Source organism: Sapajus apella, unplaced genomic scaffold, assembly GCF_009761245.1.
Source record: "Sapajus apella isolate SASKATOON/1434 unplaced genomic scaffold, GSC_monkey_1.0 scaffold130, whole genome shotgun sequence".
NCBI lineage: Eukaryota > Metazoa > Chordata > Mammalia > Primates > Cebidae > Sapajus > Sapajus apella.
The window spans coordinates 442,082-469,663 of record NW_022437070.1 but is presented as its reverse complement, the minus strand read 5'-3'; the positions used below and the strand labels follow the sequence as shown (position 1 = coordinate 469,663).

At 53.9% G+C, this 27,582-nt stretch overlaps 1 protein-coding gene and 1 long non-coding RNA gene across 3 annotated transcripts in view; one reads left to right on the top strand and one right to left on the bottom strand.

Annotated features, from left to right (window-relative positions):
• Positions 1-27,582, top strand: part of BICRA (BRD4 interacting chromatin remodeling complex associated protein) — a 95,178-nt gene that overhangs the window by 50,043 nt on the left and 17,553 nt on the right. The window contains exons 2-7 of one of the 2 annotated variants that reach the window (XM_032262509.1): positions 15,597-15,698; positions 18,264-18,309; positions 18,414-18,456; positions 20,506-20,571; positions 23,808-25,763; positions 26,397-26,573. In XM_032262509.1, the coding sequence (XP_032118400.1) occupies positions 18,269-18,309; positions 18,414-18,456; positions 20,506-20,571; positions 23,808-25,763; positions 26,397-26,573 (2,283 nt within the window). In that variant the 5' untranslated portion in view covers positions 15,597-15,698; positions 18,264-18,268. The remainder of the gene's footprint in view (positions 1-15,596; positions 15,699-18,263; positions 18,310-18,413; positions 18,457-20,505; positions 20,572-23,807; positions 25,764-26,396; positions 26,574-27,582) is intronic. The other variant, XM_032262510.1, reaches the window with a different exon arrangement.
• LOC116539529 overlaps positions 15,429-27,582 on the bottom strand; it is a 13,071-nt gene continuing 917 nt past the window's right edge. Inside the window, exons 2-3 of the long non-coding RNA XR_004264103.1 lie at positions 25,475-25,479; positions 15,429-15,439 (exon numbers count right to left, since the gene is read on the bottom strand). This is a non-coding gene — a long non-coding RNA (uncharacterized LOC116539529). The remainder of the gene's footprint in view (positions 15,440-25,474; positions 25,480-27,582) is intronic.

The following is a 27,582-nucleotide window of genomic DNA, read 5'->3' as shown; positions in this document are numbered from 1 at the left end:
CAAAAAAAAATTAAAAATTAGCCAATCGTACTGGCACACACCTAGGAGGATCACATGAGCCTGGGTGGTCAAGGCTGCAGTGAGTTCTGGTCCCACCACTGCACTCCAGCCTGGGCAACAGTGAGACCCTGTCTCAAAAAAAAAAAAAAAAAAAAAGAGCAGTAACAAGAAGGCTGTGATGTGCTTTTCAGAGAAGAGACATTTATTAGAGAAATTTCATTCAGGCACAAGTTAGGGTGCTGTTGATGTGAGGCTCAATGTTAGCGATTCAAATATGTATATTAAGTAAGGTGTCTTCAAACAGAAACACACATAAGCCAAGGTTGTATATTGGTTGTTGAAAGTATCATGGCCACAGGCTCTCGGGAACCTAACTTTGTATTTCCGCCAGGAGACATGGCTCAGTATTTGCTAACCCAGTGTTCACAGTGACCTTACAGATTCTGTGATATAGAACACAGCCACCTGGAGTAACCATCGATTACACAGGGGTTTTCTCTACATGCTCGTGCTGCCTTACTGGGATTGAATTTATGTGCAGTGAAACGCACAGATCTGAGTGCACAGCGTGGTGAGTTTTGACAGATACTACCTGTATAAGCATCACTCAGATCTAGCTACAGAACATGTCCATCATCGGACAAGGCTCCCGCGCAGCCTTTCCCAGTCATTCCTCCAACCGTCCCTTGAAGCCGCCACACCTGATTTTTTTCCCCAGTATAAATCAGTTCTGGATGTTCTAGATCCTTACACAGACTCGCACAGTGTATAGGCTTTGGTGCCAGGCTTCCTTTGCTCAGCATGATCCATTTTAAGACTCATTGGCATTGTTGCCGGTAGAAGTCCTTCATTCCCTTTTTTTGTTTGTTTGGTTTTGTTTTTTGAGACAGTATCTTGTTCCGTCGCCCAGGCTGGAGTGCAGTGGCATGATCTCACCTCACTGCAATCTCCGTCTTCCGGATTCAAGCAAGTCTCCTGTCTCAGTCTCCCAAGTAGCTGGGACTACAGGCACCTGCCACCACACCTAGCTAATTTTTGTATTTTTAGTAGAAACAGGGTTTCACCTTGTTGGTCAGGCTGGTCTTGAACTCCTGACCTCAGGTAATGCACCCGCCTCGGCCTCCCAAAGTGCTGGGATTACAGGCGTGAGCCACGGCGCCTGGCCCTTTATTCCCTTTTTCAGCCAAGCTGCATTCTGTTGTGTGGAAGTATCAGTGTATCCATTTACCTGTTGATGGCTGTTTGGGTCATTTACAGTTAGGGGCTTTTATGAATAAGGCTGCTGTGAAAATTTTTATACAGGTGCTTTTGTGGACGTATTTTTCACCTCCCTTGACTAAATGCCTTGGTGTGACATTGTTCGGTCATAGAGTTGATATATGTTTAACTTTACTTAATACAGGCTTTTAATTCTCTTCTGGGACAAGATGTCTAGGAGGAGGCCATTCCGGGGATGTTTGGCAGCTGAAGATTGTCAGGCTAGTAGGCCAAGGTCCCTCTGATACTCTCTCTCTCTCTTTTTTTTTTTTTTTTTTTTCACCTGAGTGTGTTTGCTAGGGAATCCCTGATCTCTTAACCTTCCCCTCAGGAATGCATAATGGCTGCTGTGGCACCGGTCATTGTCATTGTATTCACAGCAGTCTTTCAAGCAAAAAGAAGGAACAGCAGCCAACAGTCTCCCCAAGACAAGATTCTGCCTTTTTAGCCAAATGTGAAACTTTCCCATATCCACAGTGAGCTGCAAGGGAGTTGGAGGAGGAAAGTTTCTGCAAAGGAGCAGGGGTCTATACTCACTGGGGTCCATCCTCTGTTGACCAGGATGTTGGGGTTGGAAGTGATCATCAGACCCTGGGCGGCTTCTTCAGCCCTCCTGAGCCTCGGAGAAAACTTGGTGGGGCCACTTGGTCAGGGGCCTGGACCTTGACCAGGAACTGGTGGCTTGTGTTTGATACAAGAACAAGAGCCCCAGAAGGAAAACTAAAGAGGCGGAAGCTTCTAGGCTGGGCGCGGTGGCTCATGCCTGTAACCCCGACACTTTGGGAGGCCGGGCCAGGCACATCACTTGAGGTCAGGAGTTTGCCAGGTGGGGTGGTGGGCGCCTGTAATCCCAGTTACTCGGGAGGCTGAGGTAGGAGGATGGCTTGAACCCGGGAGGCAGAGGTTGCAGTGAGCTGAGGTCGCGCCACTGCACTCCAGCCTGGGTGACAGAGCGAGACTTAATCTCAAAAGAAAAAGAAGCTTCTAGAACAGTGGTTCCCAGAGCATGGTCTATGCCAACAGCATCAGCATCACCCGGAAACTGGTTAGAAATGCAGAGTCTCAGGCCACACCGGGACCTGCTGATTCCCAAATCTGTGTAAGAACCAGTGGTCCACAAACCGTATGCACATCGTGGGGGTGTTTGTTTCCTCTTAGCTGCGTTTTTTTTTTTTTTTTTTTCCCCTTGAATTTGAAGCCTGCTTTGTTGCCTGATGACTTGTGAGGCCCTGTGTCCGGTGATCACAGTAATTTCTTCTGTCTTCTATTCACCCACCCGAAGGCCTGTGCTTCACCCTTTCCCAGGGTTCTTCCTGCTTCTCATAAGCCAGCATTGAGAAAAATCCAAACCCTTTTGAGATACCTGGTTTTCTTGGCAAGCCTGCAGCTTTATAGCTGTATTTAGAACAGCATCAAATGGTGAAAAGGGAAAACATTTCTAGTTTGTAACTACCTGTATCAAACAGGCTTTTAGGAGTTAGACACCAGTCGCTTTATGAGCAATCGAAGCTTTATGGGACCCACTTTACTTGGTTCAACTAATTCAGTGGTTTTAGAACTCAAAATGCCCCTAAAAATAAAGACAGTGTAGATTTTAATTGCTCTTCAAATTGCTCTGTCTCTGTCTTCCCCAACAAGGGTGGAGGTGGGTAAAGAACCAACATTTGTTTTCCCTGTTTTCCTTCTCTGGCTTTGAAATAGACACAGCATGCAAGTGGCTACAGACGCCAGCTCTTAGGGGGCTTTTGCATGCAATTGAAAATGGTGCTTTGTTCCAGAGGACATGACTCTGTGGCGTGTCCTTTGTATGACTTGGGAAAGGGGACTCCTTTCTCCATGTGGATGCCACCCTTCTCTGGGGCTCATAGGTATGAGCAGAACCTGGACTGGATTTGATGCCCCACTTGCCCCTTTGTCTGGGTTTCTTTGTGCAGTGAACAACCTGTGCAGCTGTACATGGTGGTGCGCACACAGACACACATACACACACACACACACACACACACACGCACTTTCTTTTCTTTTTTTTCTTTTTCGAGACAGGGTCTCCCTCTGTCACCCACACTGTAGTGCAGTGGCATGATCCTGGCTCACCGCAGCCTCAACCTCCCAGGCTGAAGCCATTCTCACACCTCAGCTACCCAAGTAGCTGGGACCACAGGTGCACGCTAGCATGCCTGGCTAATTTGTTAAAATTTTTTGTAGAGTTGGGGTGTCACTGTGTTGCCCAAGCTAGATATATATGTTCTGTACTCGGTGCATATTATACACTGCTTCTCTGTCTGAGAAACTTACAAGTATGTTAGTTTCCCATTGTTGTTGTAACAAATACCACAAATGCGGGATCTCAAAGCAGAAAGCTAGTCTCTTATAGTTCCAGAGCCCCTAAGTTCAAAATCAAAGTGTTAGCACGGCCACTGGGGTGGTCAGAGCTGTGCTCCCTCCGGAGGCTTTAAGGAGGAACCCTCTTCACCTGGTCCAGCTCCTGGAGCTCTGGGTGGTCCTTGGCTTGTAACCGCATGACACTAAGCTCTGCGCCCTTCCTCACGTGGCCTTCTGCTCTTCTGTGACATCTCCTCTGCTGTTAAGAGGACACTTATGGGATTTTGGGCCTATCCAGATCATCCAGGACAGTCTCATCTCACGATCATTCATCTAATTATATCTGCAAAGACCCTATTTTCCAAATAAGGATGGCCACATCCACAGGTTCTGGGATGTTTACATATTTTTTTGTGTGGTGGGGGCCACCGTTCAACTCACTACAAACGCCTTGGAAATACACCCTAAGAGCTTCACTTCTAGGCATCATAGCATGTGAAGTCCATACCCCAGTGAACGCATCACCTGATTTGTCTGTCTGACCAAGGTTCACGGGAATGACTCATTTAAGACATTTCTTTTAAATTTCTTTTCTTCTTTTTTCCTTTTTCTTTTCTTTTCACCGTATAGAAAAGTCTTTTGCCAGATCGAGGCATTTCAGGACAACGCAAGGGATAGAGGACCTGGCCGGGTGGTAACTGGTGGAGGTGGGGAACCTGTGACGGTACTCCCTGCTGCAGAGGGCAGAGGGGGAGATGGCCAGGCTGGCACCATCACGTAGTTCCCATGGGCTTAGGAGTCTCAGCTGGGTTCAGATCCTGGCTTTGGGTGACCCTGGGCAGGTACCACCCCTCTTTGGCCTCAGTCTCCTCATCTGGGTAATGGGCACGAGGATCATGGCATCTGCCTCAAAGCGTTGCTGTGAGAGTGAAATGAACTAAGATGAAGCACTTAGTACGCACTCCTTGGCCGGGGCGATGAAGCGGATGAAGTCGGAGATGACTGTAGCCAAGGGCTCATGGGACAGAACCTGACCCAGTAAAGTGCCCAGATCCCCAAACACCAGGGAGGCTCCCAGGCAGAGATCAGACTTGTAGTTTGAGCAAGTCCAGCTGGTGGCCGGTGAGGAAGGGGGTTGGTGGGGAGGAGCAGGGGCCAGAGGGAGCCAGGCCGGGGAGGTGGGCTTCCTATGATCATTTGCACATGGCCTCTCGGTGTCCAGCGTGGGGCAGGAGTATAGGAGGAGCCGAGGCTGCTCGGCCAGCATTTATTACCAATCACTAGGGAAGCTTTTGAGTATTTTAATGACAGGAGCAGCCAGATGTGAAGAAGCCAAATATGAACCCGGGCTGGGTGGTGGGAGAAATGGTGGGGCCTAGATTTGGGTCAGAACAGTGGTCATGAGAGGAGGGCACAGACTGGAGAGATTTGGGAGGTGGCGTAGATAAAACTTGGATGAGTCAGGTATGGGGTCAAAGTTGGTTCCTAGTCCCCAGAGAGCTGTATCAGTGAGCTGTTGCTACGTAACAAACAGCCCTAGGCGGCCGCAGTGGCTCATGTCTGTAATCCCAGCACTTTGGGAGGTCGAGATGGGAGGATCGCTTGAGCCCAGCATTTGAGACCTGCCTGGGCAGCATAGTGGGACCCTGTCTCTACAAAAAATTCGCCAGGTGTGGTCGCGTGTGCCTGTATTCCCAGCTATTCAGGAAGCTAAGGTGGGAGGATCCCTGGAGCCCGGGAGGTCAAGGCTGCAGTGAGCCTTGATTGTACCACTGCAGTCCATCCTGGGCAACAGAGCGAGAGCCTGTCTCAGAAAATCAAAACAATAATAAACAGAAAAAGGAAAATCATGATCCCAACTATTAGAATTTAGACTGGGCTTAGCTAAGTGCTTCTGGTCTGGGCCGGGTATTTGCAGTCAGCTGTTGGGCAGCTGGTGGCTTTGCGTTTAGGGCTTGGCTGACTGTTAATTGGGGTGATGGGGTGTTGAGCACGTGGCTCTCATCCTCTTGCCGGCCAGCCTGGGCTTCTTCACCTGGCAGCTGGGCAAAGAGTGGAAGCGTGCCAGGCTCAGAATCACACATATCACTTTCACCACATTCTGTTGGCCAAAGCAAGTCAAGAAGCCAGCCCAGGGTCAAGGGCTGAAGTAATAGACCCCACTTTTTTTTTCCTTTTTTCTGAGAGTTTTGCTCTTGATGCCCCGGCTGGAGTGCAGGGGCGCAATCTCAGCTCACTGCAGCCTCCACCTCCTGGGTTCAAGTGATTCTCCTGCCTCAGCCTCCTGAGTAGCTGGGATTACAGGCATGTGCCACCATGCCCAGCTAATTTTTGTATTTTTGGTAGAGATGGGGTTTCACCATGTTGGTTGGGCTGGTCTCGAACTCCTGAAACTCCTGACCTCATGATCCGCCCTCCTTGGCCTCCCAGAGTGCTGGGATTACAGGTATCAGCCACCGCCCCCGGCCCCCACTTCTTCATAGAAGGAGCTGTTGAAGAGTGTGGGTTGAGGACAGAGAAGTTTTGGCTACTTTGCAATCAACCACAGTGGGCTTTGCTTTAAGTGCCTTTCCACCGGGCCTCTCCCGCCTTGTTTGGCTTCTCTTCTTAACCAGTGACCCGCAAAGAACAGCCCCTTACCCATGTGCAAGGCCCTGCCCTGGGTTGCAAAGATACCCGGAAATGGAAGCTCTTTTGCCTCAGGTGGTATTTGGCTGCAAATAATGAGAAACCGAACAGTGGCTTAACTCATAAGGGTTAACAAGCCTGGAGAGGGCAGCCCATGAAGTTATTAGCAACACAGTCTGGGCTGGCTGGCTGTAGTCAGCCCCTGGTGCGGGGGCTCATGCCTCAAATCTCAGTACTTTGGGAGGCCATAGCGGGCAGATCACTTGAGGTCAGGAGTTTCGAGACTAGCCTGACCAACATGGTAAACCCCGTCTCTACTAAAAATACAAAAATTAGATGGCTGTGGTTGCTCATGCCTGTAATCTCAGCAATTTGGGAGGCTGAGGTGGGCAGATCACTTGAGGTCAGGAGTTCGAAACCAACCTGGCCAACATGGTAAACCCCGTCTCTACTAAAATACAAAAGATGGGCGTGGTGGCTCATGCCTGAAATCCCAGTACCTTGGGCCTCCCAAATTAGCTGGGCATGGTGGCAAGCACCTGTAATCCCAGCTACTCAGGAGGCTGAGGCAGGAGAGTCACTTGAACCTGGGAGGCGGAGGTTGCAGTGAGCCACTGCACGCCAGCCTGGGCAACAGAGCAAGACTCTGCCTCACAAAAAATAACACGGTCTTTTTGTCAACTCCCAGCAACCATCCTCTGCGGATGGACTTTTCAGCATCAGGTTTGTTGTCTCATGGTTGCAAAACGGCTGCCACAGCTCTAGTCATTGCAACTGTATTTAAAGCTGGAAGCAGCAGCAAGAGACTGTCTGTCTAGAGAAGCTGTCTGTCTTTGTATTCTGGAAGAAACACTTTCCCTGAGCCTTCCCTGAAAGTTTCACTGAGCAGAACCTGTCTGTACACTTTGGTTTTTACTATTTGCAGAACTGTGCTTGCTTATTCTTACTGCAAGAAAGGCTGGCAAAGTGAGTGTCTGATAAAGGACATAGGAGTGCCTCCGGCTTAGTTCAGTTATTTTAAGGCTATTTTGACCACAACTCACGGTCCGAAATATGTTTCTGTGTGACGCAGTACACACGCACGCACGTGGGCGCACACACACACACAGCTGAAACCAATCTCTCAAATACTCTTACCGTGTGATGCACGTTAATGTTTTCTATTCTATTCCATGCTCTTTTGTTATTTAAAGCAGTCCCTAGTCACAACATGCTAATTTGATTTCACAACCTTCGACGGCGTGACCCATAGTTAGAGAAAGACTGGCCTAGAACGTTTTTGTTTACATCTAAGCGTCGGCAGCTTCTGTGAGCAGAGGAGGAGGAGAGGTGGGGAAATGGTGTTTTGAAAAGCAGCAGATAGACTTTGCCACAGCATCTGCACTTCCTATTGGCAAATGATAAAGTTCTGTAGACTTTCTTACTGGCGGGTAACCTGAGGGTCACTCCCATTTATGCAGGGAAATTAAACTTCGCCTGCTTGTGGAGCTCAGAGGGCCCTTTTAATTCCGTACCCTGCTGGCAGCCTGGCTTCTGCACAGCTCCTGATGACAGCGCAAAACTCCGACTGCATTACAAGTGGAGGAGGAATTCACACAATTTTCTGGAAGGACACCGTGTCATTGTTGCGTCATGGCTGTTCTCTGGAGCCATTTGTGGTTTTCAGGCCCGGCCTTTCCTGCTTTTTATAGCATGGTGGTAAAAAGTGAGATCTTCAGAATCACAGGGTCTGAGTTCAAATTCTGGTTCCACAGTGCGACCTGGGGCAAGTGTCCCGGCCGCCTCTGAGTCTCCTTTTCCTGTAAGATGTGTGGCAGCATCGCTTCCGAGGGGATGGGGAGGGATCAGTGTGGAGTGAGCACAGGGGCTGGTACCCACAAGCACTCAGGCGATGGAAGCTCTTCGGGGTGCACCAGGCAGCTTCGGCTGTACGATGCCACCGTGACGAGTGAACCTGGGTCGCAGTGGCTCACGGTGGCAGAGGCTCGCTTCTCGCACATGTGTGTGCCCATGGTGGATTGGCTGCAGCTCTGTCTACATGTCCGCCCTGTCCTGGGACTCAGGCAGAACCACGTGATGGCTCTCAAAGCTTCTGCTCTGAACGGATGCAGTGTGCCCACTCCATCTCATGGAAGGAGAATCTTTCCATAGGAGCGGGCACACTATGTAGAGGACAGCAGACAGCTGGTTAAAAAGCCAGCGTGCCACACCAGGGCTTGTCTCCAGGGTGCTGGTGACAAGTTTGGGTCTGCAGCCCTGCATACTAATTTCTGGCCCACCCCCACCCGCCCGCCCGCCCCACAACCTCAGTCACTGTTTCAAAAGTTTTTGAGTGTGGGGCAGGGAGGGGTCTCCAGCGTCCTCCCTGGCTGAGAGCCACCAGCCGTGCTCCCCAAGCCAAGGATGGGGTCTGCTTTTGTCCTTTTGGTGTCCTCAGCACCCTCCCACCAGACACCCAGTAGGTGCCGACTAAACGCACATTTCACCAGGTTGCCCCTTGAACAAATTTGCATGGATTTGTTTAACTTCCTCTGCAGAGTCGCTCATTCTTCCCACAGATACTTATTGAGCTCCTACTGTATGCCACATATTGTGCCAGCCCCAGGGATCTTGCCAAAGATTGCTGGGGACAAGACAGGCAAAGGTGCCTGACCTGGGGGACACTTGGGTAGAGGAGACACACGTTAGTAAACAACTAAACCATCAGACAGATGTATGATATTTGAGGTGAAAGTTTTTTTTTTTTTTTTTTTGAGACGGGATCTTGCTCTGTTGCCCAGGCAACAGATGGTGCAGTGACACGATCACAGCTCACTGCAGCCGTGAACTCCTGGGTCCAAGTGATTCTCCTGCCTCAGTCTCCTGAGTAGCTGGGACTACAGATGTGCAAGACCATGTCTGGCTAATTTTTTTTGTTGTTTTTTTAATCTTCACGTGTGTCTTTAAAGCCTTCCTCTGCCTGCCGGGTTGAGAGCAGCAAGACGCCGAGCTGGCCTGGTGTGGGGGCAACATAGTACAGGTGCCGCAGCACCCCCAAAACTGCTCTTTTCCGCTGCGCCGATCTCATCTGGAAAATGGGAGTAAGACCAGGGTGTTGGGAAGGATTCAGGGAGACCTGGTACCTGGTAGTTTGAGTAAGACCATGTTGATAACCCCTGGCGGAAGCAGGGGATCTGCGCACCTTTCCAAATCCACACGCAGGCCACGTGCAGCAAAGAATGCCAAAGTGCGGCTGGCGCCTTCTGTCCCGCCTCGCTGGACTGTGGCCCGAAAGCTCTGGGAGTCGCCCCAGTAGACAGCGTCAGCAGTGGCAATCAAAATGATCACAGCTAGCACACACACTGCCAAGAGTGCTTCAGGACATGGATTAGAGGTGTTCCTATGTAACAGTCCCATGGAGGATGTAGTGTTATCCTCCCCATGTTCCAGATGGGGAAACTGAGGCACAGAGGGGATAAGTAATTTGTCTTAGGGTACACGGTTGGGAACGGGAAGTGGCAGCCCAGGGAGGGGAGCTGCAGAACCGGTCAAGGTGCACTTGACTCCTGCCGTGAGCATGCGCACGCAGCAAACCCAGCCCCTCACCCAATTTCAATTTTTTTTCCTTTTTTTTTTTTCTGAGATGGAACCCCACTCTGCTGCCCAGGTTGGAGTGCACTGGCGTGATCTCGGCTCACTCCAGCCTCTGCCTGCCAGGTTCAAACGATTCCCCTGCCTCAGCCTCCCGAGTAGCTGGGACTACAGGCGCCCACCACCATGCCTGTCTAATGTTTGAATTTTTAGTAGAGACAAGTTTCACTATGTTGACCAGGCTGGTGTTGAACTCCTGGCCTCAAGTGAGCCACCGTACCCGGCCCCCTTGCCCAGTTTCTGACCTTCTGGATGCAGGGCAGGTCCTGAAGGTCAGTGTGAGACTGTGGAAACGAGGCCGGGGAGGGGAAAGGGTGAAGCCAAGTCCCCTGCTCCTCTGAGCTTTTCTCATTAGCTGGTCATGTTTAAAAACACTCACAAAATAACATCAGTACCAATGAGATCAACACCAGCATCCTGAGCTGGGCACTGTGCTGGGGGCCTGGAGTCCCAGCTACTTGGGAGGCTGAGACAGGAGAATCACTTGAGCCCAGGGATTTGAGACCAGCCCGGGCACCTGGGCAACATAGCAAGACCCTGTCTCTAGAAAATAAGAAAAATCTGACTTAAAAAAATACATTGGCATCAGTTATGCTCAAACCACAGGCCAGGCCCTGTTCTTTGTGCCTCTGCCCTGCCACATGAGAGGTGAGGACATGGTCGTGCCCATTTTACAGAGGAAGATATTGAGGCCCAGAGAGACAAAGTCACTTGCCCAAGGTCACCCAGCCTGTTTGTTGGGGAGTGGGGATTTGAGGCCCAGAACTTGTGCCTGGCACTGTCACCCCACAGGGCCTCTTGGCATCAGTCTGATGGGAGACATAGATGCCAGCCCAGGCACCTGAAGTTGGGAGGCATCTAAGGGGAACCCCAGACCTTCCTGTCATTGACATGTGTGTTTCCTTTCTTTTTATTTTTTAAGACAGAGTCTTGCTTTGTCGTCCAGGCTGGAGTGCAGTGGCATGATCTCGGGTCACTAACCTCCGCCTCCTGGATTCAAGCGATTCTTGTGCCTCAACCTCCCAAGTTCCTGGGATTACAGGCATGTGCCACCACACACCCGGTTAATTTTTGTATTTTTATTAGAGATGGGGTTTCACCAAGTGGCCAGGCTGGTCTTGAATGCCTCGGCCTCCCAAAGTGCTGGGACTACAGACAGGAGCCACTGCACCCGGCCTTTTTGTTATGGAAAGTTTCCAAAATATGCCAAGTAGATAGAACGGTGTGAGGAAGCCCCAGGGATCGATCCACCACCTGCTTCAGCAGTTCCCAGCGTTCCACTGTTTTCCACCTTCCACCCACCACCACTCCAGGATGATGCTGCTGATGCTGACGACTGGCATTTTGGTTTTTTACAGACAGGATCTCCCTCGGTCACCCAGGCTGGAGTGCAGTGGTGCGATCTTGGCTCACTGCAGCCTCTGCCTCTCTAGCCCAGGCCATGTTTCCTCTTCCATGCCAGTCACTTTATCACCTTTTCCAATCCGAGGCATCCCAGGCATCCACAAAATAACAGAGACGCACACCGGCGCCACCCAGCCCTGCAGTAGCGTCTGAGCATTTCCGTACAAGCCTGCTGAGTAGCTTGGACCACAGGTACCGCCACCGCGTGTGTCTTGCTGTGTTGCTCAGGCTGGTTCTCCAACTCCTGAGCTTAAACCACCCTCCTGCCTCAGCCTCCCTGCCTCGGCTGGGATTACAGGTGTGAGCTACCCGCGCCTCCCTCCTTTTTAGTTTTTTGAAATAAAATTTCCTGTGTTGAAACACACAAATCTGAGCTGTTAAATTCTGGTGAGTTTTTTCTTGTTTTTGTTTTTTTTTTTTTGACATAGAGTCTTGCTCTGACGCCCAGGCTGGAGTGCAGTGGCACGGTCTCGGCTCACTGCAACCTCTGCCTCCTGGGTTCAAGCGATTATCCTGCCTCAGCTTCCCAAGTAGCTGGGATTACAGGTGCATGCTACCATGCCTGGCTAATTTTTGTATTTTTAGTAGGGATGGGGTTTCTCCTCCATGTTGGCCAGGATGGTCTCAATCTCCTGACCTCATGATCCGCCTTCCTCGGCCTCCCAAAGTGCTGGGATTACAGGCGTGAGCCACTGCGCCCGGCGCAGCTGTCAAAATCTGAACACTCATATAACCACACCTCAGTCACAACACAGAACATTTCCCTCTCCCCAGGAAGTTCCCGTTCGTGTCTTTAATGTTGTCATTGGAATGAAAGCACACAAACACAACATCCTCACTGAGAGCTCTGCAGCCCCCACTTGGAAATTCACCCTCGGGACTGGTTTGCAGAAGGCCCACCGGAGCTGCACCCCTCCTGTCTCTAATTCTGCTGGTAGGTAGGACATGCGCAGTGCTTGGGCCACACCTGCCAGAGCCAGGGAGGAGGCATGAACAGACGTGAACCCTTCATCTTGGGAGCTCATGCACACCTTCAGGCCAGAAGCAAGGGCACCCGGATTCCAGAGGAAAAGAATCCTGTGTTCCAGGGTCTTGTGACATCTGCTTTCTGGATCTTTCTGGTATCGGGACCTAAGAGGAAGAGGGAGAGCCACTCGCCACTCCTGTTCCTTCCTCCCTCTTCCATGCCAGTCACTTTATCACCTTTTCCAATCTGAAGCATCCCAGGCATCCACAAAATAACAGGGACGCACAGCCCCGTCACCCAGCCCCATGATACTGTCTGAACGTTTCTGCTGTATTTGTTTCAGATCCTACGAGAGAAGTAGCAGGAGGGGGTGGCCTGCGGGGTGGTGGTTAAGGGTGGGACCTCTGCAGTCAGTCTGCCGAGTTCAGATCCCAGCCTGGGCTGAGCACAATGTCTCACGCCTGTCATCCCAACGCTCTGAGAGGCTGGGGCAGGCGGACCACCTGAGGTCAGGAGTTCAAGACCATCCTGGCCAACGTGGGGAAACCCTATCTCTGCTAAAAATACAAAAGTTACCTGGGCATAGTAGTGCATGCCTGCATGCCTATAATCCCAGCTACTCGGGAGGCTGAGGCAGGAGGATGACTTGAACCTGGGAAGTGGCGGTTGCAGTGAGCCGAGATCGTGCCATGGCACTCCAGCCTGGGCGACAAGAGCAAAAAATAAAATAAAATTAAAAAATTGCAGCCTGGCCCCTTACTAGCTGCAGGATCTTAGGCAGATGACTAAGCTCTCTGAGCCTGTTTCCTAATCTACTGGGTAGGGATCACAGAAGCACCTGCCTCTTGGGACTTAGGGAAAGCGGAATGAGTTACACATGCCGGGTACCTAAACCAGCACCCAGCACATGGTGGACATGCAATCGGTGTGGGCTATCATCGTTACAGTCGGTCCTTGTTCTTCACAGATCGCGTATTTGCAAATTCACCGGCTTGCGAACATTGGTAACCTCAAAGCAGTGCTGGCCATTTGCAGAAGTGGGTAGAGTGGCCAAAAAAGTGACGCCGGACATGTAGGTTCCCAGCCGAGGTCGGGCCCAGCGGCACCCTGACTTCTCGTTTCAGCTCAGATTGCAAAGCAGCGTCCTTTTTGCCGTCTGTTTAGTGCCGCATTTTTCACATCTTTGTGTACCTCTTTTCATTTTTTGAGACGGAGTCTCGCTCTGTCACCCAGGCTGGAATGCAAGTGGCGTGATCTCAGCGGACTGCAACCTCCGCCTCCTATGTTCAAGCAGTTTCATGCCTCAGTAGCTGCAACTACAGGCACCCGTCACCACGCCTGGCTTTTTTTCTGTTTTTAATAGAGATGGGTTTTGTCATGTTGGCCAGGCTGGTCTCAAACTCTTGGCCTCAAGTGATCTGCCTGCCTCAGCCTCCCAAAGTGCCAGGATACAGGCATGAGCCACCACACCTTGCTGTCTTTGTGTTTCTTATTGGTGATTTCTCTATTTAAAATGGCCCCTAGGCCAGGGGCAGTGGCTCACACCTGTTCCCAACACTTCGGGAGGCCGAGATGGGTAGATCACTTGAAGTCAGGAGTTTTAGACCAGCCTGGCCAATATGGTGAAACCTTGTCTCCACTTAGCTGGGTGTGGTGACATATGCCTGTAATCCCAGCTACTAGCTAGGTTGAGGCAAGAGAATTGCTTGAAACCAGGAGGCGGAGGTTGCAGTGAGCTGAGATCACACCACTCTGGGTGACAGAGCGAGACTCTGTCTCACAAAAAATAAAAGCATAGAGCTGGGTGCAGTGGCTCACGTCTGTAATCCCAGCACTTTAAGAGGCTGAGTTGGGCAGATCACGAGGTCAGGAGTTTGAGACCAGCCTGGTCAATATGATGAAACCCCGTCTCTCCTAAAAATACAAAAATTAGCTGGGTGTGGTAGTGCATGCCTGTAATCCCAGCTACTTGGGAGGCTTAGGCAGGAGAATTGCTTGAACCCGGAAGGCGGAGGTTGCAGTGAGCCGAGATCACGCCACTGCTCCAGCCTGGGCAGCAGAGCGAGGCTCTGTCTCAAAAAAAATTAAATAAATAAAATAAGTAAGTAAATAAATAATAAAACGGATCCAAGCAGGGTACAGAAGTCTGGTGTTCCTAAGGGCTGTAAGGCTGTGATGTGCCTTATGGAGAAAACACCTGTGTTAGAGAAGCTTCCTTCGGGTGGGAGTTACCGTCCTGTTGGCCATGAGTTCAATGTGAATCAGTCAACAGGATGCATTAAATAAGATGTCTTCGTACAGAAACGCGTGTAAGTCAAGGTGCTGTATCGATTGATGGGTGAAAAACCTTGCGGCCAGAGCCTGGCAGCAACCCGGCCTCGCGCTTCCCCCAGGAGAAGCGCCTCCGTGTCCACTGTGACCCTCTAGAACCTCTCTATTGCAAATAGCAGGACCGGCTGCATCCTGTTAGACTGGAGTGCCGGTACATGACTTAGTATAACGTTACATGCCATAGTGTGTGTGCTACATATATGTAGTATACGCATGGGATCCTGGTATGTATAGTGTTGTTCTGTGTGATTTTAATTTTTTTTTTGGAGACAGGGTCTCACTGTCGCCCGGGCTGGAGCGCAGTGGCACAATCCTAGCTCACAGCATCCTTGACCTCCTGGGTGCAAGCGATCCTCCTGCCTCAGCCTCCTGAGTAACTGGGATTATAGGCAAGCAACCGTGCCCAGCCAAAAAAAATTTCATTTTGTAGTGACAAGATCTCCCTACGTTGCCCAGCCAGGCTGGTCTTGAACTCCTGGGCTCCAGCGGTCCTCCTAACTCAGCCTCCCAAAGTACTGGGTTTACAGGCATGTGCCGCCACGCTAGCCGTTTTAAACTTGTATCTTTTTGTTTTTTTTGAGATGGAGTCTTGCTCTGTTGCCCAGGCTGGAGTGCAGTGTCGTGATCTCAGCTCACTGCAACCTTCGCCTCCCGGGTTCAAGCAATTCTCCTGCCTCAGTCTCCCGAGTAGCTGGGGATTATAGACACCTGCCACCATGCCTGGCTAATTTTTTGTATTTTTAGTAGAAACGGGATTTCATGGTGTTGGACAGGCTGGTCTCGAACTCTTGAGCTCCTGATCCGCCTGCCTCGGCCTCCCAAAGTGTTGGGTTTACAGGCGTGAGCGACCACACCAGCCATGCTGTGTGATTTTAAACTTGTGTCTGTTTTTAAACTTCACTTGAACGTCACCGTTCCAGCCGCCCATCTTTCTTTCGTCCCCTCCTTAATCCATCCCTCTCCCGTCTGCCTTCCATAGCTCTGTCCATCTCTGATCACGTCTCTTTCCTTTTCTCTGACTTATTTACTCACTGCCTGCCTCTCATTTTCTCCACAGCTGGCCCCCAAGAGGACTCTTTCCAAGTCCCCAGCTGGGGGCCCCGCGTAGACCTGGAGTGGACACGCCCCTCCTTCCCTTCATGATTCGTTTGTAGCGCAGGTAACCAGCAAAGCATCCCTATTTGTTCTTGGAGGGACAGCTGTCCCTCATTCCACCTCCCCAGCCCCACCCTGGCCCCTGGATGAGGAAGGAGCATTCCTTCCTGGCAAAGCCTAGCTAAGCAACATCTCCGGCTCTTTCCCATCCGGACCCCCTGGGTCACTTGGGCCATCCCCCTGCCTCTGCATTAGCTGCAGGCAAAATCTTCCTCCCTGCCCCTTTTCCCTCTTCTCCAGATTCTTTGCAGACCATACCTTTTCGTGCCCTCTGTGGGCGGGTTGGGGAGGGAAGGGGCTCTTTGGTCGTGGATGTGGTGAGACTGGGGAAGGAAGCCTGGAGGAGCCACAGGGGATATGGGGCAGGTGAGAGCACATCCTCACCGCTTCCTAAGGCAGCAAGAGGAGCCTCCTTGGGGACAGTTGCCACAGCCAGCCCCTGAGAGGGAGAGTAATTGTCGTGTGGGGCTCCAGGGATGCATGTGTGTCTGTCTGCGCTGCAGGGAGGGGCATCCTGTGAACCCTGGGAAAGTATGTGTCACATTTTTCACCCACATGCATGTTTTGGCATGAAATGTGCATGTGTCATCAGATTTTTCACAGCATGATTCAGCAAATACTGCCCCCCCACCCCAGCCCACTGTGGGAGGTCCCTGGCCGGGGCTCTTCATTATGTAACAGCATCGGGGATGGGGGACCTGCGGGTGGCACTGAGGAGGCCACCCGTTAGGGGAGTTGAGAGTGTGCTGTCAGGGTGAGGGGCTGTGAACCAGCCGAGGGTGCATGTAAGATTTCATATGTGGGGTTTTTGGGTGGGGATGGTGACCCATGGCAGTTGTCACATTGTCAGTGAGGTTTGAGATCCCCTACCCCAAGGGAAAAAGAGAGTAAGGGCACTCCATGGTTCTGAGCTGTAAATTCCCACCATTCAAGGATGGGGTCTTCTTTCCCATTGTGTATTTTGTGTGTCATTGGGAGGAGAGGTGGTCAGAGGGTGCAGGAAGAGATGGAGGGATGAGTGACGGAAGGATGGGTCTGTGTGGGTGTTTGGCAGAAGGGAAGGAGGGGTGGTTGGATGGGAGCTTGGAAGGATGGAGGCATGAGCAGGTAGATGGATAGAAGGACGGGGCGGTGGGTGGAAGGATGGGTGGAAGGATGGAGGATGGGTGGAAGGATGGAGGATAGGTAGGTAGATGGGTGGAAGGATGGGTGGAAGGATGAAGGATGGGTAGGTAGATGGGTGGAAGGATGGAGGATGGGTAGATAGATGAGTGAAAGGATGGAGGATGGGCAGGTAGATGGGTGGAAGGATGGGTGGAAGGATGGAGGATGGGCAGGTAGATGGGTGGAAGGATGGAGAATGGGTAGGTAGATGGGTGGAAGGATGGGTGGAAGGATGGAGAATGGGTAGGTAGATGGGTGGAAGGATGGAGGATGGGCAGGTAGATGGGTGGAAGGATGGGTGGAAGGATGGAGGATGGGCAGGTAGATGGGTGGAAGGATGGGTGGAAGGATGGAAAATAGGTAGGAAGATGGGTGGAAGGATGGAGGATGGGTAGGTAGATGGGTGGAAGGATGGAGGGCAGAAGAGACTGATGGCTGGAGGGAGGAAGGAGGAAGCTTTGGAGGGACGGTTGGCTGGTTAAATGTTTCTGAGGGCTGGTTTGATGTTGGAGGGATGAAGAGGTGGATGGATGGATGGAGGCAGGGAAGGGAGGGATGTTTTGGAGGGTGGGAGGAATATTTGGAGGGGTGTTTGAAGGGACAAAGCCTAGGTGGATGGGAGGGTGGATGGGTAAATACATAGAGCATCTGCTTCCCCTGGTGTCAGATGGGACTAACCATCCCTTCCCCGTGGGGGTGGCACAAGCTAACATCGCTGAAGCACTCAGACGGTGCCTGGCACCTAGCGAGCGCTCGACAGATGTTAGCCATCCTCATCCTCATCATTCAGATCATGGGCTCAGCCTTGCCCCGGTGGCTTCTCTGACTCAGAGCGCCCATCCTCATGAGCCCCTCTCCCTTGCTTCTACCTCAGTTTCCCCACCACCCTCCTCTTTGGTAACACACTGTAGACGTCTTCAAGGACCACCCAGAGCCTTGAGCCACAAAGCCCTTCTCGTTGCCCACACTGGCTCTGTCACTCCTTCACCCGTTTATATGTAGGGCAGACTCTCACCACACGCCCCATGTCCAGGGAGACAGGACAGCAGGGTGGTGAAGAGCAGGCTCGGGAGCCAGGCTTCCTAGGCCGCAGGGCCCCTCCTGCGATACTTGAGGATTAGCTCAGTGTGTGTGAAGCACAGGCAGGACTCACTTAGTCTCAGGTGATATCATCATCAGGGGCTGGGAGAGTTGGAGGGGGAGGAAAAGGACCCTGTCCCTGGTCAGGGGTTTCTGGCTGGGAGGGCACCTGGGAGGTGTTCCTTGTCCCCATCTATCCCCATGGACTCAAGAGAACAGAAACTCTGACCCCCTCCAGGGGGCTCCCCTGAAGGGAGGGGGCCAGGCAAGCTGCCAAAATCTAACCTTGTCTCCCTCGCCCTCTTCCTGACCCCACCCCATCCAGTGGCGATGGATGATGAGGATGGGAGATGCTTACTAGACGTGATTTGGTGAGTAACGGGCTCCCCACCCCACTACCCTCTGTCTCAAACCCCTCCCACCCTCCCCTCCCCAGCTCCTTACCTCCTCAGCGTCTCTTCCTCTTCTCTTCCAGTGACCCACAGGCCCTCAATGACTTCTTGCATGGATCCGAGAAGGTAAGCATTGGTGCAGGGAGCGGCGTTCCCTGGGTGGGGGCTGTATAACTGGGAGTGAGGGACAGTGAGAGACATGTCTTCTTGTGCCTTCTAACGCCAGGCACCGGAGTTACAGCCTTGAACAAAACCCACGGTAAACCCCAGTCCTCCTACCGTGTACACCTACCTCCTTGGTAAACAAAGAAACGGGTCACTAATAAAGGTGATGGTGAAAAGTACCATGGAGAGTATGATAAAATAATGTCCTGTGCACAATGAAATTAAAGAAAATGAATGGGTCCCAGGGGCCCCTTTAGACAGTGTAGTCAGGGAGGGACACACGGGGGAGGCATTGAAGGGGAGACCTGAAGGACCCCAGGGAGGTGTCCAGGCCAGGTGCTCCTGGCAGGGGGAAGAGCAGGTTCAAAGGTGGGAGTGAGCTTGGTGTGGCTGAGGAACAGGAAGGAGGCTGGTGGGGCCAAACTGAAGGGGAAACTAGTAGGAAGGGAGACCTAACAGGGAACAGTCACCAGGTTATGCAGGCCTGGAAGCCCCTGACAGAGGAGTTGATATTTTTATTCTGAATGTGACAGGCAGCTCTGATGGGCTCTTAAACAGGAGAATGCCATTTTCGATTTGCTCCCCAGAGAATGGTGCAAAATAAGGAAAAGTGGAAATCTGTTGAGCTCTGAGCAGCTCTGTGGCTGTGTAACAGATTATCCCAGCATGTAGTGCCTTCAACATTTGTTAGTGCTCCTGCAGTGTCTGAAGGTCAGGAATCTGGGAGCAGCTTAGCTGGGCGGTTCAGGCTCAGGGACCGTCATGAGGCTGCAGTCAAGTTGTGGACTGGGGCTACTGTCATCCGAAGGCTTGACTGGGGCTGGCAGATGTGCTTCTACCAGGACTCATTCTCGTGGCTGTTGGCAGGAGGCCTCAGTTCCTCACCGCAAGGGCCTCTCCATAGTGCTGCTTGAGTGTCCTCACAGCATGGCAACTGGCTTCCCCCTGAACAAGTGATCTGAGAAAGAACACAGGAGGAACCCACTGTGCCCTTAATGACCCAGTCTCCAAAGTCTCACGTTCTTCCTCCACCATACTGTATTCACTAGAAGCCAATCACTCAGTCTGGCCAGCACTCAGAGGGAGGAGAATTGAGCTCCACCTCTTGAAAGAGGAGAGGTATGAAATAATTTGTAGAGCAGAGGCATGAGCAGTGGGATGATGGTGGCCTGGGCCATGGTGCAGGCAGCGGGACAGGCGTGCGGCACTGTATTTGCGATCTATGTGGGAGGTGGCATCAACTAGACTTGCTGGTGGATTTGATGCTGAGGGGCAGAGAGTGTCCAGCATGGCTTCTGGATTTCGGCTTGAGCAACTGAGTGGGTTCTAGTGCCATTTTCTGAGGTTGGCAGTTTGGGGAAGATTCCAGAAGTCCAGGTGATGCTGGTGGATGTCCAAGTTGGGGTTCTAGAGAGATGTCCAGCTGGAACAAGAAATTAGGGAGGCCCCAGCCATGGCCAGACATTCATGGGGCACTTAGGTGGATGCCAGGGCCTGTTCCGAGTGCTAAGGATGGTGCTGGGAATCCGATACAGCCCTGCCCTTCCAGAGATGGCACCGCATGGCTTCTCAGTCTGCTCGGACTGCCTTGGGAAAGGAGTACTCAGTGAGAAGGGACAGGAGCCATTGGAGGAGGTGGCACAGGTGGCCACTCCTGAAGGCTGTGCTACAGGAGAGACGGGCCACTGGCAGGGCACAGCTTGGGCAGAGGCGTGGAGGCTGGCTTCTAGGTTCTGGAATTCGAGGCAGGCACGGCAGGAGAGCTTCGCAGGCCGGGCTCCGGGACTCAGAGCTGGGGATGCCATGGGTTTTAGGCAGGCACCCAAGCCCCTGGCTTTGGGGTCTCTTTCCGGCGGGAAGGGGCAGGCAGACAGAGTTTCCCATACCCCCAGCCCTCTCCCATCCCACCCCTCATCTTTTTGTCCCGAGTGACCCTAAATTGGTTTCTGCCCCAGAGCATGGGCCTGCCCTGCTGACCTTTGACCTTGGATGGGGTGGGTCTTGTTGCAGCTCGACAGTGATGACCTCCTGGATAATCCTGGGGAGGCCCAAAGTGCCTTCTATGAAGGTCCTGGGGTAAGTGCCGTGGCTCCCAGTCATCACCTGAGCTCCCCGGGCCGCCAGTGGGAGGGAGGCCCTGCAGGCAAGAAGGGCGGCTTGGGCTCATCTCCTGAGGGCTGTTGATGGGAGGAGGGCAGGGGGTGGGCCACCGAGGGTGGCTGGACCACCCTGGCAGTGCAGAACGGAGCAGAGCTGGGGGACCCTGGATGTGGCCAACACGGGCAAAGCCCACCTCGCCTTGCAGGCCCCTCGGGGAAGAGGTGGGGGTCCCCGAGGCCTTGGAGCCCTGGAGCAGCTGGTGCAGAGTGGTTTTGGGGAGCTGAAGCAGATGTGGGTTGCAGGGCTAACAGGGGCACTGCTCTGGAGAACAGGGGCTGGAGGAGCCTGGGGTCCTGCCCACCTCAGCCATGGCAGGGTGTGACCTAGGGGAGGGGCCTCGTCACCTACAGACTTTAGTCTTCACCTGGACAGTCAAGACAGGTGCTGAGCAAAGCCCAGAGCGGGCAAGGCAGAGGACATTTTCTGAGCACCTACTGTGTGCCTGACTGTGCCGGTCCCATGACAAAGTGCCAGTTGTCCACACCATAGTGGCCACCCCTTCCCCTTTCTCCCTCTTCTGCTGCTGACTTCCCCCACTTACCTTTTCCTCCCCCTCCTTTTCCTTCAGCCTCCCCTCTCCCTGCCTTGACTTCCTCCTTCCCCTCCTCATCCTCCCCACCTTCCTCCTCCATCATCATCACGCTCACTCACCAAACACATATCGCATGACAGGCCTTCATGGTCATCTTCATTTAGTTCTTACAACTATATCATCTTCCACATAGCTTACCTTTCATGATACAAATGGCGAGGAAATGCAATAATTTATATAACTGATGCATCTGCAGGCTCAGTAACAGCGGTGATCCTGTTACTATTTTGTGATCACACTTCTTAACGTTACCATCATTTTCACATACCCTGAGGTCCGTGGTCAGGTTCTAAACACTCTCTGAAGGCGACGTCAGTGAATTTTCATAGGCACATCCCAGGGGGCAGGTTGGCTGTGGCCGTCTGGCACATAAGAGGGGGTCACAGTGGCCTGCCTGGTCCTCAGTCGGTTGGAGGCTGAGCGAGAGCCCCATCTGCCTGCCACTCCCTCCACCCACCGCTGGTTGACCCAGGCAGTACCCTCACCTGTGGCATGAGGAAGGGACCAGCACCTGCCTCATGGGACTGTCACCAAAAACGACAGCATGGACGGTAGTAATGACAGTGCTGATGATAGATGATGATTCTCGTGGCAAGTGCTACTGTGAGGCCTCCATGTGGATTTACTGAGAATCTTGGAAGCTGCAGGTTTTGATGGGTTATCTGGGCAGGTACTGGTGGAGATGAACTGCCGTATCGCCAGGCGCGGTGGCTCACGCCTATAATCCCAGCACTTTTGGAGGCCGAGGTGGGCAGATCATGAGGTCAGGAGTTCAAGACCAGCCTGGCCAACATGGTGAAACCCCGTCTCTACTAAAAATACAAAAAATTAGCCGGACGTGGTGGCACATACCTGTAGTCCCAGCTACTTGGGAGGCTGAGGCAGGAGAATCGCTTGGACCTGGGAGGCAGAGATTGCGGTGAGCGGAGATCACACCATTGCACGCCAGCCTGGGCGACAGAACGCAACTCCGTCACAAAACAAGCAAACTGCCGTATCATAAGTATTGCTTGTGGGGCTTTCCACACATATGCAAGCGGACATTTTTCCATGCGTGTGCTGGGTTGCAGTTCAGGCTAGCATGAAAAGCACTTAAAAAGCATTGAGCTCACGGTGCGGTTGGCATGAAAGCTCACAAATGGGAGCCACTCACTGCTGACGTGAGCTTGACTCCACCAGACCTACGACCGCTTGTCGGAAACCTTTAGGGCCAAGCGTATTTCGGAATTTCGAATTTCTCAAATTCTGGAAAAGTGGTACCAGGTGTGTTGTGTGTGTAATGTCACACGCTTGCCTCTCGGTGGCCAGACTTACAAAGCCACATCGTGTGGGTAGATGGATCCCACCTAAAGTGCCATGTTGGCTCTGGTTAGGTTTTGCTGCCAAAAGAGCTATGAAAACAGTCTCAGTTCTTAGAGCTTTTCAGGTTTTGTAATGACAGGTAAGTGTTGTAGGCCCGTATGACCATTTAAACAGTAGTTGCTTGTTTTTATTTATTTCTGTTTTGTTTTTTCGAGATGGAGTCTCGCTCTGTCGCCCAGGCTGGAGTGCAGTGGCAGGATCTCAGCTCATTACAGCCTCCACCTCCCTGGTTCAAGCCATTCTCCTGCCTCAGCCTCCCAAGTAGCTGGGGCTGCAGGTGTGAGCCACCACGCCCAGCTAGTTTTTGTGTTTTTAGTAGAAACGGGGTTTCACCATGTTGGCCAGGCTGGTCTCAAACTCCTGGCCTCAAGTGATCCACCTGCCTCAGCCTCCCAAAGTGCTGGAATTACAGGCATGAGTCACCGTGCCTGGACTTTATTTTTGGTTTTTGAGACAGGGTCTTTACTCTTGTCACTTAGGCTGGAGTGCAATGGCATAAACATAGCTCACTTAGCCTCAAACTCCTGGGCTTAAGCAATTCTCTCACCTCAGGTTCCCAGAGTGCTAAGATTACAGGTGTGAGTCACTGTACCTGGCCAACAATAGTTTTATAAATTACGTTTCACTGATGGGTACAGATGGAGAAACTGAGGTCAGATCAAGCCCTGCGTTACACAGCTAGGCCTTGGCAGAGCCGGGATTTGATCCCGTGTCCAGTCACTTGCAGATGGAATGTTCTTTTTTCCCTCTCCTCCCCTTCTTTTCTTTTTTTTTTTTTTTTTTTTTGACAAGAGTCTTGCCCTGTGGCCCAGGCTGGAGGGTCATGGTACGCTCCTAGCTCCACTATGCAACCTCAAACTCCTGGGCTCAAGTGATCCTTCCACCTCAGCCTCCCAAGTAGCTAGGACCGCAGGCACATGCTACCACGCCTGGCTAATTTTTCTTTTTTAAAATTTTTTTATGGAGACAGGGACTCACTGTGTTGCCCAGGCTGGTCTCGAACTCCTGGGCTCAAGCCATCTTCCTACCTCAGTTTCCCAAAGTGCTGAGATTACAAGCGCTAGCCACCCTGCCAGGTAGAATGTTCTTTCTTGAACATGGCTGCCCTGTCACCTGAGCATTCTTTGCCGCAGCGGTGGCCTGAGCCTAGCCCCTTGCTAACCTCAGCTCTTTCCTTCCCACCTTTCATGGCCTCCAGCTCCATGTGCAAGAAGCTTCTGGCAACCACTTGAACCCAGAGCCCAACCAGCCGGCCCCCAGTGTGGACCTAGACTTCCTGGAAGATGACATCCTGGGCTCTCCTGCGACTGGGGGCGGCGGCGGGGGCGGTGGAGGCGCTGACCAGCCCTGTGACATCCTCCAGCAGAGCCTCCAAGAGGCCAACATCACGGAGCAGACGCTGGAGGCCGAGGCCGAGCTGGACCTGGGTCCCTTCCAGCTGCCCACCCTGCAGCCTGCGGATGGCGGGGCAGGCCCAACAGGCGCTGGAGCGGCAGCAGCTGTGGCTGCGGGGCCCCAGGCCCTCTTCCCGGGCAGCACCGACCTCCTGGGGCTGCAGGCCCCGCCCACTGTGCTGACCCACCAGGCCCTGGTGCCGCCACAGGACGTGGTCAACAAGGCCCTGAGCGTCCAGCCCTTCCTGCAGCCTGTGGGCCTGGGCAACGTGACCCTGCAGCCCATCCCAGGCCTCCAGGGCCTGCCCAATGGCAGCCCTGGGGGCGCCACGGCGGCCACGCTGGGCCTGGCGCCCATCCAGGTGGTGGGCCAGCCCGTCATGGCGCTGAACACGCCCACCTCCCAGCTCCTGGCCAAGCAGGTGCCCGTCAGCGGCTACCTGGCCTCGGCAGCCGGCCCCTCGGAGCCCGTGACCCTAGCGTCGGCTGGCGTCTCACCGCAGGGGGCTGGCCTGGTCATCCAGAAGAACCTCCCGGCCGCCGTGGCCACCACGCTCAACGGGAACTCTGTGTTCGGAGGCACAGGGGCCGCCTCGGCGTCCAGTGGGGCTCCCTCGGGACAGCCACTGGCGGTGGCCCCGGGCCTGGGTTCCTCGCCACTGGTCCCGGCGCCCAACGTGATCCTGCATCGCACGCCCACGCCCATCCAGCCCAAGCCCGCGGGGGTGCTACCCCCCAAGCTCTACCAGCTGACGCCCAAGCCATTCGCGCCCGCGGGCGCCACGCTCACCATCCAGGGCGAGCCGGGGGCGCTCCCGCAGCAGCCCAAGGCTCCGCAGAACCTGACGTTCATGGCGGCCGGGAAGGCGGGCCAGAACGTGGTGCTGTCGGGCTTCCCGGCGCCCGCGCTGCAGGCGAACGTCTTCAAGCAGCCGCCGGCCACCACCACTGGCGCGGCCCCGCCGCAGCCCCCCGGGGCCCTGAGCAAGCCCATGAGCGTCCACCTCCTGAACCAAGGCAGCAGCATCGTCATCCCCGCCCAGCACATGCTGCCGGGCCAGAACCAGTTCCTGCTGCCCGGCGCACCCGCGGTCCAGCTACCGCAGTCGCTCTCAGCCCTGCCGGCCAACGTGGGCGGGCAGATCCTGGCGGCCGCTGCCCCCCACACAGGAGGACAGCTCATCGCGAACCCCATCCTCACCAACCAGAACCTGGCGGGCCCGCTGAGCCTGGGCCCCGTGTTGGCCCCCCACTCCGGGGCTCACAGCGCACACATCCTCTCTGCAGCCCCCATCCAGGTGGGCCAGCCCGCGCTCTTCCAGATGCCTGTGTCGCTGGCCGCGGGCAGCTTGCCCACGCAGAGCCAGCCAGCTCCCGCTGGGCCAGCCGCCACCACAGTCCTCCAGGGGGTCACCCTGCCCCCCAGCGCCGTGGCCATGCTCAACACCCCTGACGGCCTGGTGCAGCCGACCACCCCTGCCGCCGCCACCGGGGAGGCCGCGTCGGTCCTCACCGTGCAGCCTGCCCCCCAGGCGCCCCCCGCGGTCAGCACACCCCTGCCCCTGGGTCTCCAGCAGCCGCAGGCGCAGCAGCCCCCGCAGGCCCCCACCCCACAGGCCGCCGCCCCGCCTCAGGCCACCACCCCCCAGCCCAGCCCCGGCCTGGCATCTAGCCCGGAGAAGATCGTCCTGGGGCAGCCGCCCTCTGCCGCCCCCACGGCCATCCTCACTCAGGACTCCCTGCAGATGTTCCTGCCCCAGGTAAGCAGGGCGGGGCAGGGGAGCAAGCACCAGAGGAGGCCGCGGGCTTGGGAGGAGGAAGGGCCCTGGGGCGAGGGGCCAAGATCCAAAAGTGGATGGCACTGTGGCAGCCAAGGGGGAGGGTCTCAGTCATGGCACAGGTGGCGGCTAAGAGGAGGCCAGATGGCCGAGGGCCCTGGCGGAACTGGCAGGAAGATGGATTGACAGGCTGGCTGACTGACAGACGAGGGGCAGGACAACTCATTAGTCAGCTGGAGGGACCGGCAGACAGACAGACAGGGGGAGGGACCAGGGACGGATGGACAGAGGACAGGCACTGGCTGGCCTGCTGACAGGCAAGGAGAGGGATCTCAGAGAGGAAGTGAACGAGTTGGGGACGGACGGACAGGCAGGTGGGGCAGGAGAGAGGCAGGGCAAGGTGGAGCTGTAGAGGGGCCGACGGGAGCTCAGAACAGAGTGGGTGGCCTGGGTTCCGGCCTCCATGGCCTCTGTGCCTGGCACCTCGCCCACCTGGCTGCCCACCACCCCGTCCTCTGGAGCCCTGGGAACATCAGCAGGGGCAAGGGTCTCGGGTGGGGAGGTTGAGGGCCGGTAGGGGCAGCCTCCTGACCCTGTGCGGGCTGCCCGTTGCAGGAGAGGAGCCAGCAGCCCCTCTCCGCAGAGGGCCCCCACCTCTCCGTGCCTGCCTCGGTCATAGTCAGCGCCCCGCCTCCCGCCCAAGACCCAGCCCCGGCCACCCCCGTCGCCAAAGGAGCTGGCCTCGGCCATCAGGCTCCCGACGGCCAGGCTTCCCCGGCTCCGGCCCCCCAGGTAGAGGGACCCCAGCAGCCTATGTCCGCAGCACAGACCCAGCCTCGCCCCTCCTGCCCGCTCTCCCGCTCCTTGCTCTCCGCCCTGCCTGCGTCTCTGTCCTGCTAATGTGGAACACAGAGCTCTCCTTCACCCTCCAAGTATTTCCCAAGTGTTTCCCAACAATCATGGCTGCCTGAGACCAGGGCCGGCCCTGGGGGAGCCCACACTCTGCAGGAATGCAAGACACCACACACTGTTATTTCCTGAAATTCTAATTGTCACACCTGAATATGTGATGCATTCAGATAATTCACATTTCAGAAGGTACAGAAAGGTGCACAGGGAAAAGCCCGCCTCTCCTGAACCAGAGGTCCCTGTCCTTCCACGGTGGTTTTCTCTCATTTGTTATCTGGACAAATGCGATAAAGGAATCAAATATGGATTCTTTTCTTCAGTTTTTACAAAAAGGGTACCATCCTCTGCCTGCAGTATTGTATCTTTTATTATTTAAAAAAATTGATCTTGGAGACCATTCTTCATTCTCTTTTATTTTTTTATTTTTTATTTTATTTTATTTTATTTTATTTTATTTTATTTTATTTTTTGAGACGGAGTTTCGCTCTTGTTACCCAGGCTGGAGTGCAATGGCACGATCTCGGCTCACCGCAACCTCCGCCTCCTGGGTTCAGGCAATTCTCCTGCCTCAGCCTCCTGAGTAGCTGGGATTACAGGCACGTGCCACCATGCCCAGCTAATTTTTTGTATTTTTAGTGGAGACGGGGTTTCACCATGTTGACCAGGATGGTCTCGATCTCTTGACCTCGTGATCCACCCGCCTCGGCCTCCCAAAGTGCTGGGATTACAGGCTTGAGCCACCGTGCCCGGCCCTTTTATTTTTTATTTTTTTTTGAGACGGAGTCCGTTGCCCAGGCCGGAGTGCAGTGGCGTGATCTCAGCTCACTGCAGCCTCCACCTCGCGGGTTCAAGTGATTCTCCTGCCTCAGCTTCCCAAGTAGCTGGGATTACA